The following is a 19,481-nucleotide window of genomic DNA, read 5'->3' as shown; positions in this document are numbered from 1 at the left end:
CAGTGAGCAAGGCCTTCTTGCTGTTCCTCATACACACCACCCCGTTTCCCAACTTTATGCCTTTGGATGATCCCCCAACCAGAGTGCATACCCTCACCTCCAGCTCAGCATCCCCTTTCCTTCAAGACTCAAGTACGTGCTTCTACATGAAACCTTTTCCTCATTCCATAGCTGCTGGTATATCTGGTATGTTTCATCATTGGAATCTTGGAAAAAAATCCAAGTTCCCCAGTACCTAGCACAGAGTCTGGACATAGCAGGACTTAAGTGCTCCATTAATTCCAGTATTCTTTGGTTCATTTTTATAATATACATTACCTCAACCAATAAATTCACAGGTTCCAATAACACACATGCACACCTCCCACCCTGCCCCCCCAGTAGCTGCAATGACTGCATTACTGAGCAGATATTGAAAGCACTTTAAACACTGCTTTGCACATGGTCAATTCTTGGTTTGCTCTCTGACTGGACTGAAAGTGTCAACACAATCTGTTCTTTAACAGCTCTCTGCTGCCAGGGCTAGATGCTCCTCTAGATGCTTGATGCAGACACTCACCCACAAAGCTCTAGGTGGCAAAATTCAGTTACTGGAAACTAGTTTGTATTGAACCCAGCTGAAGAAACTAGAAATTTAAGAAGCAAGATGGCAGAACTAACCAATTCTTGTTGAGGGAGTAGATTGGAGGGTAGATTAAAAAAAAACGGGGATTGTTAAACATTAAAAAATAGTTAAAAAAAAAACTGGGTTTGGTGCTGAACATCTGAGGAAAGCAAACATTTTCTAATGTGAATGCAAATCCCTTCATGAGACAAAACCAGATTCGTGATTTTCTCAACATTTATTGTAAAAAGAAAAGTAGACTTGAAATTTTTTGGTTGTTTTAATGTAAAGTTATTTACCCTGTGCTTTGAACTGGGCAAAACAGGAGTCTTAGTGCACCAGTCCTTGAAGAAAGCTATGGCAATCCAGCCTTCGTGGGAATTTCTGGCTGCTACTAACCCTGTGAATCCCAAGGCATCCCTGCTGATTCACTATTGCGAGATGGCCCCAGAGTTACCCTATCCTGAGCATCCAGCAACAGAAGTCTGAATTAATGATGTGTAACAACATGGGCTGCTGCTCAGTAACTCTCCTCCCATGGGCTCGGAGGTGTGTTCTGCCTCAGAGAGGTGAAGGACAGGATGACCAGAATCAACTTCCTGGTTGCCTTGGGATGCTGCTTTACACAGGAAGGCCTTAGAGATGGGTAGATTTCAGCGTCTAGCTGGTTTAGGCATGATATAAACCTTGACAGGTTTGCTAAAAGGGATTGTTCCCTCAATACTGTTCTCGACCAGCGGCAAGGCTTCTGCACTGTCCAAACAAGGGGGTCTGCAGATTCGGGTGGAAGAATCATAGGCCAACAGCAACCTCACTTCAATCTGACACGGCTCTGAAAGGAAGAGAGAGACAGCCATTGAGTTTAAGACCTTCCACACAACTCTGGGAAATTTAAATGAAATATCAAGACAAATCAATTGTAAAAATGAACTTTAGGTAAAGAAATTTCATTTCTGTATTCTGGTTCAGTTACGTCTGACTCTTTGCGGGTTGGGACGTTGTTGTTCAGTCCTTCTAGTCATGTCCGACTGTTCCTGACCCCATTTGGGGTTTTCTTGCCAGAGATCTTGGAGTGGTTTGCCACATTCCTCTCCAGTTCATTTTACAGATGAGGAAACTGAAGCAAGCAGCTTAAGTGATTTGCTCAGGGTCACCAAACTAAGTAAAAGTCTACCAGATTTGAACTTGGGAAGATGAGTCTTCCTGCCGGCACACCCAATCTATTCACTGCGCCACCTAGCTGCCACCTAGCTGCCCCATTTCTGAATTAGTCAATAAACATGTCATTGCTTATTATGTTCAAAGTGTAGTGCTAAATAATTGGGGGTACAAAAGATAGTCATGCCCACCAGGAACTCACAATCTAAGGGAAGACAATAAGCAAACGAATATGTACAGACAAGTACTTTACATAATTCTTTCTTTAATACAACTCTAGGAGAAAAGCAGTATAAACATCATTATCCCAATTTTTATACATGAAGACCTTTGTGGCTTCAGAGAGCTTAAGGGATTTAAATTCCAGTCAAAGCTGGGATTTAAATCTAGGTCCCTAGACCCCAAGGTACAGGGACTCTTATTTCCGCACTGTGCTCTCCTGGAATCTGGGGTGCTTTGTCTTCTTTATTCTACACTCCCCTTGCAGTCTGGGGAAGCCTACAAGCCCCTTTTCAGAATGATGTTTTCAAATACATACCACAAAATACATTATTATACTGAAATATAGTCATTAAACTATTTTTAAAAACAAGTTCACAGACTCCTAGCTGAAGAACCTCTCCTTTAAGTGGAAATGGTGAGGTTTTCTGAGACACTGGCTTAACAGCTCAAATCTAGAGGGTAATCTTATGGATGGCAATGTGTCCCATCATAAATTTAGGTTTGTGCGTTACAGCAGTTGGAAGATATTGGCTGATAAAGAAACAAAGAATAAGCTAAAAAAACAACCAAAACTCTTAAAAAAAAAAAAAGACCTTTTAGCCTTAAGCTAGAGGTATAAGTCACACTTGGATGATTTTTCATGCATCCCTGCTTTGTGAGTATTTTCCAAAGGCAGCTACATCATTCCTGCGTAGTATGACCCGTAGGTCCCCAGATTATTTTTTAATCTGTAGAATGTTAGTGCTGAGCAGTCCTTGTAGAGCTTTGAGGCTGGTCCTCTCAATTCAAAGGCCAAGAAATAAGACATAAGAGAAAGAGAGCGACTTTGTCAAGATCAGTGGAAAAACTGGGACTAGAACCCAGGCATCCTGACTTTCCAGTATGCTATATGTACTGCTTTAAATGTCTCTTCCACTAAAAACACCTTCAACAATTACAGGCTACTTGAAAGGTAGTGGTTGTGTCAAAAACAACCTACTAGGAAGTGGGCAACAGTTTGAAAGCCTCAAACTCAGGAGCCCAGACTGAACCCCACGAAAGCATTAGCAGGCCCCCTGCTCTGCATTCCTCCTCCTACTTCTTTTCCCCAGCCTCCAGAAGAGCTTCAGTCTCCGCAGCACTGAGCAGGCTTCCTACCCCTTAGGGAGGCTTTGGGAATAGGGAAGGGAGTCAATCTGGCACTGAGGAAAATAGAATTTGTGGGCCATGCAGCCTCAGTGTACTGATGACCCTGAGGCTCTGGATGTCTTACTCTCAAGCATATTTATCAATCTTTAGTATGCCTACACGTGTACATGTTCGTGTACGTGTGTGTGTGTGTGCGTGTGCATCTGCACAGCTCCCCCCCTCATGAGGTGGGAAGTAGGAAAGTAAAACACCTAGGCCTTGCAAAGCCTCCTGGAAGGGTAATAACTCATCGATGCTCTCTGAATCTCTTACTTGAGAAACGCACAGATCTCTTACAGAACAGTTCACTTATCCCTGCCAAATATACAGCTGAGTCATCAACTCAGGGCAGATTAAGGGAAAAAATGGGCTCTGATCTTCATGAAAATTGCAGTCATCACCCACTCCATTCACCAAGGCAAGCTTCCCAACAAAATTTCCTTGGGTCTCTTTTTCCAGGGAATTCTCAGCATCCCTATCCTAAAACCCTGCCCATCACAGCTCACTTCCCGAACCTGCAGGACCCCATCCCTGCGATGCCAGTGAAGGCTGGTTCTTCTAGCTTATCTTGCCACCGTAGCTGGGAGGTAGATGATCCCCAAAGGTAATGGGGACAGGGATAAAAGAAGCCTCCCAGGGTAGGTACAGAGAGACAGGAAGAGTATGGGATAATCAAGAGGACCATCTTTTACACAATGTTGAATCTCAACATCTTATTTCGGAAGGCTGTTTTAAAGCTCGAATGAGAAAATGAAGAAAACAAGTACTCTGGTGTAGCAGTGCAGCGCTTCTTTATACTGCTAGGGGATAAGGGACTGTCACTGAGTAGCATAGGGCAGTCCCAAGGGAATCAATTTCCTCTAGCAATGCAGGTTGACCTGACTTGCCCAGGGTCACAGAGCCAGGAGGCACGGGAGGGAGGGCTTGACCCCAGGTTTTCTCTACATTGTGCCATGCTGCCTCTCTGCAGACATTTCCATTACATGACGCCCTCTCTACTGTTAGACTTTCCTGCTATTTTGATAAATAAAACAATCCCTTATAGTGGCAGACCTGTGTAAGAGGACAGTACAAATACCCACTGGTTATTCTGAGAACATGAAGTGCAGCCTGAGGAGAAAAGACACGTATCTCCTAACCTCTTTCTAACAGACTATTGGGGGGCAGCCCACAGTTCTCCTGCTGACCCCACAGAAGACAGGAAGGCCCAAGGGGGACTAGGGAGGCATGGCCAGGGTGGGGGCTAGGGGGCTGTGTATGCACAGAACGAGACCCACATTGGAGTTTGTACCCAGTCATTTAGTAGGTACTACCCTGGGCAAAGCTCTTTTCCCCAGACCTCAGTTTATCTCTAAAGTGAGGGGGCTGGACTTTGTCTATATCTAAGGCTCCTTCTACATTTATGTAAAAGGAAGCAAAGTGGGATTTTTTTTCCTGGAGTTCAGTGCCTAGGCTCAGGCCAAACTGTAAACATCTGAAGGATGGCCTTGGTAATTCACAGCTGTGCTGAGTCATATGGGTTGTGATGCCATCTGGCTCTGAGGCTATTAGTTGAAAACTGTATACACTGGGAGGTTGGTATTTTGTTTCGGGGGGCTCACTCATGAGAAGGACCTTTTTGATTCCCTGGTCGGGACTCTGAGCAGCTGTATGTTCAGAGCCCCCTGCCTACTCAGACATTGGTGCTCTTCTGCTCTGGTGCTGTACGTAGGTGGTTGGATTACTTTGTTCAGACGGTTGGGGCCCTGTCTGTTGAATCTCTGTGCTAATTTCTCTGCTTATATTTTCTATACTCACATCTTTCTACTTACCTGTAATTAAAGTAAGATTGTTGACCCCTTTGAAACTGTCTTTCCTTTATAAAGCAGACCAAAGAACCTGGGCCAGTAGGCCATCCTGGGCGTGCTAGGGGGTTTGCTACTACACTCTAAACCCTATGATCCTACGATTTTGACTTAAGAGAAAGAAAGACTTTGAAATAACCAGAGCTCTCAAAAACTGAGTGGACTACCTTGGGAAGTAGAGAGTTCCTTGTCACTAGTACTCAAGCACTGTCTGGATGGTCATTTGTCAAGAAGGTTGGTATAAGGAATCCCTGCTTCTGGGGGAGGCTGGACTCCTGAGGGGGTTTCTGATGTCACTTTCAGTTCTGAGACTGGGAGACTCAACCCTCAACTTTTCTACTGTGCATAAAGGCAAATCCCTAGGAGAGGTAGGAAAGAAGATGAATTAGCTCCATCAGAAGATTTTCTTATTCTGGGAGGACTGTATTCCCCCTTGCACACTGTCCCCTCACTTGAGGGGTGAAGGACCCAGGAGTGCCCAGGAAGCCAGACTCATTGCTCCTTACCTGTCCAGGCACCATGGGAGAGGTAAACTTGAGTTATCAGCCTATGTCTTCCAGGCCCAGGATTTCGGAAGTCTGAAGGTTTGGGATGGATTATCTGGGCCTGACCATCAGGATATAATACCTGAAGAGAAACAAATCAGGAATATAAGGAAGCAAACACCACTTTAGCCATGGAATGTACTTGTCCAGGACATTCTAATTTCATCTTCAAGGATTAATGATACCATCCACATGAGTGCTTTAGGAGAAAGTTTCATGAGTTGTAGTGATCAAAAAAATTTAATTTCCTGGCATCCAACCCTTTGCTAATGAGATTTCCACTCTTTGCCAGGCTGGTCCCTAAGATGATGGACAGGCCTTTACTCACATTCTTCCAGCTTGGTAAGAACAGTCAAGACTGTGCTCCACTGAGGTGGCCCTCGAGAAGCCAAGGTCACCCCCATGCCAAGAAGAGACAATTAGTTTCACCCATCTGATGGTGACATTTAAACAAAACAGAGAAGACACACAGATTCTGAATCAAGAAAGCTGCCTGTATTTCTGTCCATTTTATCTGTAAAGCTACTCCCTCTGCATCTATCACTCTGCAATATCCAGAAAGAACCACACAAACACAACTTGTCTCTTGATTCATTAGAGGCAGTGTGAACAGTACAAAGGAAATGACATTGGACTAAACAAGTGAGATGTGGAGTCAAGACACCTTTTCCAGCTCTGTAACTAACTTACTTTATGACCCTGTGCAAACCAACTAATATCTCTTCACATCCTTCAGATTGCTCATCTGCAAACGGGCATAATATACTTGCACTACCTCCCTTGCAGTGCTAGGGTGAGGAAGCTTCTTGGTTAACCTTACACTACTACGTAAATGTGCAAGGGGATTATTATTGTCATGATGATGAGAAGTGGCATAGCCCAGGAAACAGAGGTTTGGCCACACAGTCAGGAAGGCCCGGGCTCAAACCCCACCTTGGACCCCATACTTGGCTGTGTGTCTCTGGACCAAGTCTGTTTATCTTCCAAGGCTCCAGGGAACTCTTTCAAGAGTTGAATTTGCAGAAGAGCTGTCAGTCTGCATTGCTAGAGGGAGTTTCCCACGCCAATGAAATCATGCCAGGGCCAAAGGAAATTCTTATACTTCAAAACCATGGCAAGATAAAAAACAAAACCACTCTTATAGGTCCTTTCCCAGAGTAAGAGGCCTTATCAATGACAAAGAACTTATGCATCCATTATCATATCTGATCTCCTCTACAGCCCTATCAAGGAATCAGAGCAGGGATTATCACTCCCATTTTATTGATGAAGAAATTAAGGTCTACAAGAGTTCAAGTGGCTCAGAATCACAGAATTTTAGTTTCAAATCCCTCATTTTACAAACCAAAAAAATGAGGTCAAGGGAGGCTCAGTGATTTGTCACATAGAAAAAAAAAAGGCCAAGTCAGAATTTAAACAGAGATTAATCATCTCTGTCCACTTCTCCAGGTAAATGAAAACAGGTAATATGCCTTTCACTTTCTGGTACCCCCAGTATCTCTGACTGCATTTGTATGAGAGCTGTCCAGACTACAACACTGACAGCTGTGGCCTTCTCAAGCTATGGGGGCCATCCCAGCCTGTCGCTGAGCTGACCGTGGGAGAATTTCTGTCTTTGAAGGACTAGCCAGCACTTAAGCTTCAGTTCTGGGGGCAGAGCTTTAAAAAATGCAGAGAAAGTCTTTAGGAGACATGCAAATACATGCTGAACTGACAGGCTACAGTCTGTCTCCCTTACCTAACTCTCGGTGTTTCACATCTGAACTGATGAGGACTGTAACTCAGATTTCTACAGTACCTCACAGCCTCCACACGGCCTCCCTTTAGCCCCATTTTACAAAGAGGAAACCTTAGAGTTCAGAGGTCACAAACGCACTCTGAAGGAGGGCTTCTGGTTTCTTCCCCCAACCGTTCTGGCTCGGTTCTGAAGGGACACTGCCGCTGTGACTCAGCTCTAAACGTCAGGCCAGCTCAACCCCAGCTCCCCACTGTGACGGCGATGAAGACCACCCTTCCTTCTATTATTTCATGCTCTTCAAAAAGAGCTAAAAAAGAAACCAACGCCACTGCTGTGGTGCAAGGTCTCTGATGACATCATCATCACCATCATCGTCACTCAAGAATACCAACTTACCTTGGTATAATGCTTAGAGATGTGAATAGCGTTTTCCTCACAACAACCTTATTTGGTAGGCAGTGCCACGAACCCCATTTTACAGAAAGTAAACTGAAGCTTTAAGAAGGTTACTTGTGCATGCTCAGAATCATTAAGTATCTGAGGCAGGATTCAAACCCAGATCTCCTGCCTCCATCTCCAGTGCTCATCCCATTCTGCTGTGCTGCCTCAGCATTTGTCTCCAATAACTATTTCTTTTACTGAGAAAGCAGCCACTGGGGAATGGCTGAAGACTGTGATGGAATATTACTGGTGTGCTGTAAGAAATGAAGAGCAACATGTTCTCAGAAAAACCTGGGAAGACTTACATGAACTGATGCAAAGTGAAGTGAACAGAACCAGCAGAACACAGTACACAGTAACAGCATCACTGTACAACGATCAACTGTGAAGGACTTAGCTATTCTCAATGATCCGAAGCAATTTGGAAAGACTCATGATGAAAAAATGCTATCCATTTCAAAGAAAGAACTGATAAGAGTTTGAATGCAGATCAATGCACACTTTTTAAAAAATGTACTTTATTTTGTGTGTGAGTATTCTCTTTAGCAACATGGCTAATACAGAAATATGTTTTGCATGACTGCACATGTATAATCTAGAGCAAAATGCTTGCCTTCTCAAAAAGGTGGAGAGAAGGGAAGGAAGAAGGGAATTTAGAACTCAAAAATTATAAAACAAGAATGTTAATTATTTTTACATGTGATTGAGAAAAAATAAAGACATTTTTAAAAAGAAAGAAAGAAAGAGCAGTAAATGTTGTATTCTTCTCCAAGACAAAAATGTTTTTTTCAGCAGAGGAACAAACATTTTTTAAACTTATGTGACTTGCAAGCATCCAAGTGAGGGCTCCTCACTCCCCTTAATATGTGCATTTGTGAATTTCCCGAGGGCTCCATAACAGTAACTCTTTGGGTTCCTCACATACACACCTCTGCACTCATGACCTGCTTACACCTTAATGATCCTTCAAAGGCAAGGGAGACACACTTCAAATGGCAAATGTAAAAACTGTACTACAAAGGTTTTTACCCCATCCCAGAATGCCCAATGGCTTACACTCACACTTCAAGTTTATTTGCCACCTAATGCCAGTGTTTTTTAACATCTTTCCTATCTTCAAATATGTAAACAATCACTTAGAATCATCTCAAAAAAGTCTGTATGGAAATTACCAAGGCAGGGTCTGTGCCCATCTGCCCAGACTTTCCTCTATCCACACGTCCTTCATGGCACAGTTCAGTCCCAAGAGATTCATGTGGAACACTCATGTGGAGAAAATCTTATGTGACTATTGGAAAGCTGTAAGTGCTTTACCTCTCCCTGAAATGACTTTGTACTTACACCATAGATATTTGGTATTTACTTCTCTGTGTACTGTAGGATATAAGCTCTCTGATGAAAAGGACTGTTCCACTTTTGTCTTGGCATCTATAATGCTTGGCATACAGTAGATGCTCAATAAAAGTTTCCTCAATAAAGGTTTCATGAGTGTCATGGTTTTAAAAAATATGATCACTGAAAATCTCTTTAAAATATTAACTGCAGAAACTCAAAATCATCCCAGAATTCATTTCCTAAAATGGATTATGTCTAAATAATTTCTAAACAATTATGAATACACAAAATGTGTTCTACAGACTGTAGTTTTCAGACAGGTAATAATGAACTCAACCACATTTTTACTTGTCTATGAACAGATTCATCACATGACTAATTGATCCAATTCCCAAAGAGCATTCTGACTAAATCCAAGCTACCCCAAAAATACCCCAATCATTTTCTGACTTTAGTCTTGTAAATATTTTATGTGAACAGACCTGCACTTTGACAATTGTCTGAGGATCCTGCACATGCTCCAGAGTCGCATCAACGTCCAGCGCCACCACCAGCCCAGAGGTAAACCTCAGAGGGTTGTCTGACTCACCAGCCGGCTCAATAATTGTGGCTGATGCTCTGTGGATCTGCAGGGTAGAGAAGCACATGGTGACAGAGGGGACAGAATGACCTTGGGAAGTAAAAGATGGCACAGGAGACAGAAGGAGAAACAAGGGGAATATTCACAATGAGCTTCTATCTGAGGGTCTGCGTGTCTAGTTTAATGAAATACCCCATTCCAACCATTACAACTGTTCAAGGGCCAAGCCTCATTCAAAATAATAATAACAACACTCCATGTTTTTAAGGAACTTTAAGTCTCAACAAGCTCTGGCAGTCAGGCTGTGTGTGAGTCATATTTTCCTCCCATTTTACGAATAAGGAAATTGTGTCTCAGAGGTAAGGAAATGACTGGTGGAAGGTCGTAAGTACTACATGCTAACGTCAGCATTTGGACCCAGTTCTTCTGACTTTAATTCCACTACTTTTCCCACTCTTCCGTGTTATTAAAGTTATAGGCGAACGAGGGTAATACTGAAATGTGTCTGGATTTCTCTGGCTCACTTGTTCCTATTACTACCAAATGTTTTGTCTGCGTACATTTACCCTGATTTTTGTCTCTTGTTCCCCCAACCTCCCTGCTCATAGGACCAGATATATCTTTCTTTTAAAGCCCTGCTCTGACCACGACTCTCTTGCTCCCAACCTTTTGGGCCTTCCCATGACCTACAGAACCCAAACCAAAGCTGTGAGCTGAGGATTCAGGGACCAGCCTAATACAGCTCCTATTACGCTGTACCATGTACACCATGCTCTGAGCAGACATCTCCATCAAGATCTCTCTCTCCTCCCCCCCAGCTCCACTTATCTGGTGTGTACTCATCCTTCAAGCCCAGATCCAATGCCACATCCTCAATGAAGCCTTTCCTAGTTCTTCCAGAACCCAGTGAACTCTCAGAAATCTCAGGGCTTTTTGTCTGTACCTCTTTTAATGGCACTTCCACATTATATTCATTTCCCTTGCAGAGGCTAAGAGCACCTCAAGGGCAGAGATTATGTCTGGCTGGCTGTCTCTGTCTTCCTCCCCTCAAGCACAAGCCTGACATGTAGCAGACTCTTAGCGAAAATGCACTGAATTGCTGACCATGCACATGGAAACTGACCTGTTCTGGCAGGGGAAGGTGAAGGAAAGTACTCTGTCGAAGAGTGGCCTGCAGAATTTTGACTACTTCCGAAGGCTTGGAAGCCATCAGTCGAGGCATGAGGTCTAGAAGTTTGTCCACAAAGCTGTCCTGCAAGTGAGGCAACTCGCTGATGAAACATCTGATTGGGAAGAAACACATGGAAATGACTGACCATGCTGCTTTGGTTCACAGTATTCCTAGAATCATCCACACCTTTTTAATGCTGGGATAGTAACTACTTCTATCTACATAACAACTTGGAGCTAACAGAGCCCTTGATCACCTCGTTTGACCCCTATAATGATCCTGTAAGAAAGGTGGTGCATATGTTATTGTACCTGCTTTATAGGAGTGACTAAAGTGACCAGATGGGAATAAGCCACGTCTTCTGATTCTCTGTGCTTTTCCTACTACAGACTACTATTTCATGTTTCAGATCACCTAAATCCAGTGTTTATTCTGGGAATCAGTCTAAAAACTATTTAATATTGTCATAAAAATACAGAATTTCAAACTTAGAAATTTCTACATACAGAAATAGGCATTAATTCCTTAATTTATCCAAATCAATGAACTTCAGGAATTTTCAGACTAAGATATGTCTGATGAAGTATGATAGCATGGCATAACTTCATTAGAAATTGCAAACATTCAGCAAAATGGGGAAGAACTAGTTCTGGGAACTGTGTCAGGAAGAGGTTAACGCTGTGGTAAAGTATAAACGCTATCAAATTTGGAATAAAAAGACTAGGTTTTGAATCCTGGCTCTGACCCTGACCAGTCTGCCCAAAGTTACTTAAAGTCACAATTTCTTGGAGCCTCGTTTGTTTCATCTGCAAGATGGGTATACGAATCTTTACACTGCCAACTTCACTAGATAGTTGTAGGACATTAAAGAGATAATTGTGTTAGTGTTAGATCTGATATTTAGAACTAGATCTGCGATGTGATTGGCGTAGAGAACTCCCAGTGAAGAAATTTCCTTTACCTATGAAGCAACAGAGCTGCTTGGAGCACTCTGAAGTGACATTCCCAGGCCACGCAGCCGATGGGGTGGGAGTGGGACTTGAATTTCAGTCTCCCTGATCCAAGGACAGCTCTTAAAGTGCTACCTATATGACACCTCTGTGAGTATCACACACACGTAAGATGTTACTAGGCTTGGGGACGGAAACAAGAATCAAGGGCAGGAATGGAAGCTGTGGTACTATGAAGGAATTTACAGTAGGATCCCCAGGATGATGGCACATATGTGACAGAGTGTCAGAGAAGGACTTGCCCAGAGCTGCCCAGGCAAAGACGCTGTGTGCCTCATCTCTATCTTCCTTTTCAGTGGATTCTGTGATCCTCATCCCAATGCAGATGCTAACCTGCCCGGACCTGTCTGCGTATCCTGTGGGATTCCTAATCACTTCTTCCTACAAAGCCTCAACACAAGAAGCTTGCGACACACCAGAAGTTGCATCCAGGTCTCTGAGCATCCCCAGAACACCAACGGAGGGGTCAGCTGCAGCCAGACACTGTCTCGCCTTCTTGTCACCTCACCAGCTTTTCCTAGTCAGATGTGTCCTTGTTGGTGGTTCAAAGCACTTCTCCTAGGCATACAATTGTTGCTACAATGTGGCAACCTAATGTCCACCATAAGCCTTTACACTGCTCTTGGAGAAAATAGTAATTTTGATTTTTGACACATTACAGTGTCTCTGATTTGTTGCCCTATAGCATCAAAAGGAGATAATACTGTTAGAGAGGCTTTGGGGAAAATGAGTGATTTAGTACCACTGAAAGTGCTGCATAATTTCCCAAATAAAATCCACCCTTATTTTTTTTTCAATTCAATTTTAGGCCCACCTTACTGTCCATCTATGGCTTGTCTAAAACAGACTCCTTTCTTTATCTCGCTAGCCATCTACCTGTCCAGGTGCTGCACTGATGCCTACAAATACCAGAAGGCAAATCAAAGAGGCTGCCCATCTAGCTGTACATCATGTCCAGACAACATGCATTTTTCATTCACTTTGTTCTTCCTCAGTTTAGATCCTCAGTTATAGTTGATTTCCCTGAAGAAATTTGTAATGTTTGATACAATTAGCAGAATTACCCATGGGTAGAGCATTTAGAGAAATTTGGTTTCAATAGGAAATCTCTTTGTTTGGATGCGACACAGAACATAATATAGTATCAGAAGACAGAAGGGATTTCAGACATCATCCAAGACCCTTCATTTAGAGATCCAGCAAACAGGATCCTGGGAGGCAAAATAACACATAGGTAGTTAAGTGGTATAATAGGGCACTGATGAATGCTTGGGTCATACCCAAATTTATGGTAATTCTTGGCACATCACTGAACACAGTCCTCTCTATAACTGCCATCTGTCAGAGGCTTATCTAACGTTTGAATGAATGTTTGAGAGATATCTAAAGAAGAAATTACAAAGACTGTGTTCTGTTCTACATAGTCAAATACAAGCCATAATGGCAGTGTCTGTAAAATCATCAGCTGTGGGACTTCAGAGATGTGCTCTGCTACAGCGAATCACTTTTCCAGCTTTTCATCAAGGACAAATAGATCATTCTCAATCATTTTATACAAATGAGAAATCAAGCATGCCTCAGGAGTTGATGTTGGCCTTTCTCTTGTAGAAGTAGCCCTCCGTGATCTTCTGCCTTCTTTGGAATTCCCTAGAGTCCTTTGAGCTATGTTGACAACCCTCAAGGGTTGCTTTAAACTGGATCTTCTCCAGTTCGGGTTTTTTTCTGGGCCCTTCTGGTCAGGGTCAGCTGCTCTCCTTGACCTCATCTGAAGAGCCACCTTCCTCATGCAATACATTGGACACCTCAGGGGTAGAACCAAAGCACAGCCAATAAAAATAGGTCAGTGGTAACAACATGGGCACGTCTGTCCCAGTTGCCCTGTTTGCTGGCTTAGTTGGATCTCACACTGAACTGCCTGCAAGGTCATTTCTCTAGTGTGCCTGTGTTGTTTTGGGACAATATCACTGAACGTGTTCATGGTTCTCCTCCTTAACCTTCTGCAGATGAGTCTCTGCCTTACATTCAAGGCTACCTTCGGACAGAGACTGCGTATAGGGAGAGGCATGAGAGCCCCAGTTCGGATTGTGGACTCCTCAGGGGTGAAGCTCCTCTTCTGGTTGGAAAAGAAGGCTTATGTCTTCTACTTTTCTTCTTGGTGCAATACGTCTACCATGTACATGCTAGAACCATACTTACTGTCATACCAAGAAGTAGGCTTGTCAAAACCTAGCATCCTAGGTGGAAGAGTTAAAGTTATAGGATTCCACTTGGTCCTCTATGTGGGCTACCATAGGGCATGAGTGGCAGCAGGGAAAATGGTTCCCCCTGAACCCCTCACTTAATAGTATTTTATTTTTTCCAATTACATGTAAAGATAGTTTTCAACATTCATTCTTTTTTTTAAGGAAATCAGGGTTAAATGATTTGCCCAGGGTCTCACAGCTAGGAAGTGTCTAAAGTCACATTTGAACTCAGCTCCTCCTGACTCCAGGGCGAGTGCTTTCTCCATTGCGCCACCTAGCTGCCCCTCAACATTCATCTTCACAAGATTCTGAGTTCCAAATTTTTCTCCCTCTCTCCTGTCCCTCCCTGCAAGACATCAATCTGCTATGTCATATATGTACAATCACATCAAATATATTTCCACATTAGTTGTGTTGTGAAAGAAGAATCAGAACAAAAGGGAAAAACCATGAGAAAAGAGAAACAAAAGAAGTGAAAATATGCTTCAATCTGCAGACTCCACAGCTCTTTCTCTGGATGTGGATAGCATTTTCCATCATGAATGTTTTAGAATGACCTCAGATCATTGTATTGCTGAGAAGAGCTAAGTCACTTATCGCTGATCATCACAATGTTGCTGTTATTGTGTATAGTGTTCTCCCAGTTCTGTTCACTTCACTCAGCATCAGTTCATGTAAGTCTTCCCAGATTTTTCTGACATCTGCCTCCTTACCATTTCTCATAGCACAATAGTATTCCATTACATTCACATACCACAACTTGTTTGGCCATTCCACAGTTGACGGACATCCTCTCAATTTCCAATTCTTTGCCACCACAAAAAGAGCTGCCATAAATATTTTTGCATATGTAGCTCCTTTTCCCTTTTTTATGATCTCTTTGGGATACAGACCTAGTAGTGGTATTGCTGGATCAAAGGGTTTTATAGTTTTAGCCCTTTGGGCATACTTCCAAACTGCTCTCCAGAATGGTTGGATCAGTTCACAATTCTACCAATGATACATTAGTATTCCAATGGGAAAATGCTTTGAGTAGCATCATGTCCATCACAACTTGGCAGAGGAGTCATCTACTTATGTTGGGATAGAAAAACGGCAGAATGGATAGAGCAGTAGGCCTGCAACCAGGAAGAGCTGAGTTCAAAACCTGCCTCAAACATTTACTAACTGCTTGACCTATCTGCCTCAGTACGGAAATGGAAAGAATAACAGTACCTACCACCAGCTGGGGTTACTGTGAGGATCAAATGAGGTAATATATGTAAAGTGCTCTGCAAATCTTAAAGTAAGCACTATATCATTGCTATTATTTTTATTTTCTAGGCAGAAGTCATGGCATGGACTGTGGTCATGAGGCCTTCCACAATACCTGAACTGTGATGGATGACTGGTCAGGGGAGCTAAGCAGTTGGCAGTGCAGAAGTCACGACTGACAGCATTTTTTATGGTTCATGCCTATCACAAATACAGCAACATCAGGAGAAGGGACAGAGAGGATGACACACGCGGTGCCATCCTTCAAGTCAGCCCTGGTCTTTTCCAAGGTGGAAGAGACACCAATGGACTCAGCTGCAATGTTTTCCCCACTTCATACTAGTGCATGCATCCCCACATGCACCTGGAAGGTAGTCATGGCTCCTTCATTAACCGTTAGCTTTCATTTCCCAGTCTTGACAATGCCCTGAGCCTGCCATTGGTAGAATCATTCTGAAACATACACAACATACAGTCAAGGTCAGTGAAGCTCCACCCTGCTTGAAGTGAGTATAACTCTGCTTACCAGGTGCCCAACACAGCCAAATCCACTGATTCCAACTTTCATTTTCTTGATTTAGGGATGTGGCTGAAACAGTGGACAATGAGACCAAGCCTGGGAGAAAAGATGAGTCTCTGTCCTTCTTTAAGCCCAGAAGGATGTTTATGATTGGGAAGGTTTAGAAGTGGCCATGCTGAAGGCACAGAAGACACCTCAGCCCTCACAGATTTCAGTCAGCGAACCAAGGTTTGGTAGACTCTTAGAATAAACAAATCTCAAAATCATCAACAAGTTGTCACCCAGGTTCCCTTTGAGTACTTCCAGTGATGGGAGTCTCACCATTTAAGAGCCAGTTCATTCCATTATTGGACAGCTCTGATTGCTAAGAAATTCTTACATATATTTAGCTAAAATCAGATTCCCCATAATTTCTACCCATTATTTTAGTTCTGCTTTCTGAGAAGCTAGGAGAAAACCACTTCTGGCTCAGTGGAGTTCAAACTAATCCTACAAACAGCCTCCAACACTACTGACGATTATAGTAGGTTAAATTTATATGGAGACGTTAAATTGCAAATCACTTTTATATCTCTCTTCTCATCTAGTACTTAAAACAGCCCTACCGCACAATATTGAGGTAGGTAGTATAAAAACTATTTGTATCCTCAATCTATAGATAAGGAAATTGAGGCTCAGTGACCTGAAGTAATGTGGTTAAGGTCATAATAAAACAATAGAGACCATAACTGAAATCTGAATTCTGGTCCTCTAACTCGGAAGGTAGTATGAGCACTCAAATGATTACAATTCAATGTAAAGTAAAAGCAAACAAGCACTAAATGAGAGTCTGAAAAATTCTTTAATTAAAAGTCATGGTGTATGCGTTTTAGTATAAGGACTTGGGGTCATGAATGGGCTAGGCTGAATAGACTAGGAGATGAAGCGGTGGATAGGAAACAGGATCAGAATGGAAGTTAAGAGAAAATTACATACAAATTTCAGCTTAAAAAGTGCCTAGTTATGTGGCCCTGAGGCAAATGATGGGAGCTTTCCAAGCATCAGTTTTCTCATCAGTAAAACGGGGATGTTCTAAGGTAAGAACTTTGTAAACCTTCAAGAGACAGAGAAATGTGAGCTTCTTCAGACTAATAAAGAAAAGAAGACTTAAGATGAGACATGACTGAAGTCTTTGAATATGTCACAGACTATGGAAGCAACATGGAGTAGAGAAGAGTCCTGGACATAGAGTCAGGAAGACCTATATTCAAATCCTGCTTCAGTTACTTCACCTCTCTGTGTCTCCAAATTTTCTGATCAAGTGAAATGAAGGAGCTGGACTCCTTGGACCTCTATGGTCCCTTCTACCTCTCAATCCATGATCTTATGATCCTACATGGAAGAGGGAACAGAATGCTTGACCCTAGAATGCAGAACTAGGACCAATGATTAAAATTTACAGTAGAAAAATTTTAGCTCAACATAAAGGCAAAACTAATAAAGTGTTATTTCTGAAAATAACTTTAAAATCGAATATTCAATGAAATGTTCTCTCTCTTAAGGTAGTAAGTTCCCTTTCAACGGAGGTCTTCAAATGCAGGCCAGAAAATCATAGTTAGGGATACTATAGAGGGTATTTTGCTTAGTTACAGTTTGCACCTAGATGTCCTCTAAATTATCTTCCAGCCCTAAGATGCTGTTATTTTCATTTTGATGCACAGAACTAGATTTAGTGATAGAACACTTTGATTCAAGTCCGCCTCTTCAGCTATGTGACTTGGAGCAAGTCACTGCAATTAACTTTAGTTTACCATCTGCAGTCTATAGACTTAGGAAACAAAGAAAACTATGAAATACTTACCTCTGAAATAAATCCACTTCTTGTAAAAATTTTTCACACATTCCAAAAAGGGGCTCCATTCTGCAAGGGAGAAAAACAAGATGATAATACAAATGAATTAATAAAGTATTTCTTAAGCACTTACTCTGTGCAAAGTTCTGTGCTAAGTACAAATTGAAGAGGCTCACATTCTCTTGGAGGAGACAACACATTTGGAAGGCTTCCAGCTCCAAGTCAGATGAAACGTTCCTGTGGCCCTTAGGATACACACGTGGCAATGCATCTTTGTCAATGTCATTTCCACTGATAAAATGGTACCAATTTCTGATATTAAACCATCTGACAGTGCCACAGACTTCAGTGGCAATAACTTGTTTTCAAATCTAAAACAGCATAGTCTTTCTTCTGTGTATGAAAAATGTAAAGTGAGAAGGCTCAAGGTAAACACACTATTCTTCTAATTCTGCTTCATTTGGATTATGTGTTATTTCCTAAGTCTTTCTAGATGCCTGTTTCTTCTACTTGTTGGTCTTCATGGTACTATAGTAATGATGTACTTCTCTCTACTGGCTGCTCTTTCTTACATGAGACATTTATAATCAAAAGCCTTTCCCCTCCAACCCAAATTTATCTTTTATCCTAGGGGACACTTATAAATCTTGTCAGTCAAGAGATATAGTAGAAAGACTAAGAAACCAAAAAACAGAGTTAACCTTACTTTATCTCCTGGTTCCTTCACTTCTGCCTTCAAACCTTCCCCCAAATCTTCTTTATCCTTAAAAAATCTTTACTAAGCCCTACTGTCCCCTCAGTCCACCCACCAGATATCTAAAGCAGTCTACTTTCACTGCTTTCATTCCTTCCACTCTCACTCATGTCCTGTGTCCTTACAGTCAGGCTTCCCAATTCTTCACTTGATTCAAATGGCTCTTCCCACAATGCCAAATCGGATGGCCCTTCTGCAGTCCTCGTCCTTCTAAAATCCATCTGCTGCACCTGATACTGGTGACCACCCTCTCTGTCCTCGAGACTCAGAGCTCCTCTCTGGGCTTTACTGACACCATTCTCTCCTGGCCAGCCATCCTTCCCATCTGATCACTCCTTCACAGCTTCCTTTACTGATCTGTCATCATTCAGATCATGCCCTTCCCCCCTGCTCTGGATGTTCCCCAAAGTTCTATGCTAGATTCCCCACTCTTCTCTTTCTATATTGTTCCTCTTGGTAACTTCACCAATTCATATAGGTTTCGTTATTATTATTTGTAATTATGCTATTATTATCTCTATGTGGATGACACAGATCTATATCTATATCTATCTATCTATCTATCTATCTATCTATCTATCTATCTATCTATCTATCTATCTATCTCTCCCTTTAGCCTTGATCTTGCATCACCAATTCCCTAGTTCAGTTACAACTGGCTGTTCTGAAAACATCTCAAACTTAGTATTTCCAAAACAGGCCTTGCAATGTCCTTTTCCCACATCCCTCACCCCCAATTCTGAACTTCCTTATTTTTGCAGAAGGGATCACTGTTCTGGTCTCTTTCTAAATATGGCATTAGACTCAAATACTTACTAACTCTCACCTCATATGTTCAATCAGTTGCCAAATCTTACCATTTCTGCCTCCACAATATTCTGTCCATCTCCATAGGTACCACCTTAGCTCAGGCCCTTGTTACCTATCATAGAGATGATCATAAAAGTCTCCTAACTGGTCTCTCAACACTATTATTGCCAGAGTAATTTTCCTTAAGCACCTATCTGACCATATCACTTTCTTGCTTAACCAATCTCAGTGTTTTTCTATTGCTTTTAGGAGGC

The 19,481-nt window shown here is 42.3% G+C and overlaps 1 protein-coding gene across 1 annotated transcript in view; it reads right to left on the bottom strand.

Moving 5' to 3' along the window:
* Positions 1–827: 827 nt before the first annotated feature.
* INTS4 (integrator complex subunit 4) overlaps positions 828–19,481 on the bottom strand; it is an 86,140-nt gene continuing 67,486 nt past the window's right edge. The window contains exons 19-23 of the mRNA XM_072610751.1: positions 17,673–17,732; positions 10,758–10,917; positions 9,537–9,680; positions 5,502–5,622; positions 828–1,436 (exon numbers count right to left, since the gene is read on the bottom strand). Of these exons, the coding sequence (XP_072466852.1) occupies positions 1,258–1,436; positions 5,502–5,622; positions 9,537–9,680; positions 10,758–10,917; positions 17,673–17,732 (664 nt within the window). The 3' untranslated portion in view covers positions 828–1,257. The remainder of the gene's footprint in view (positions 1,437–5,501; positions 5,623–9,536; positions 9,681–10,757; positions 10,918–17,672; positions 17,733–19,481) is intronic.

The sequence above is a fragment of the Notamacropus eugenii genome, chromosome 5 (genome assembly GCF_028372415.1).
Source record: "Notamacropus eugenii isolate mMacEug1 chromosome 5, mMacEug1.pri_v2, whole genome shotgun sequence".
NCBI lineage: Eukaryota > Metazoa > Chordata > Mammalia > Diprotodontia > Macropodidae > Notamacropus > Notamacropus eugenii.
The sequence above is the reverse complement of the archived record's forward strand: the minus strand, read 5'-3'. Positions and strand labels throughout refer to the sequence as shown.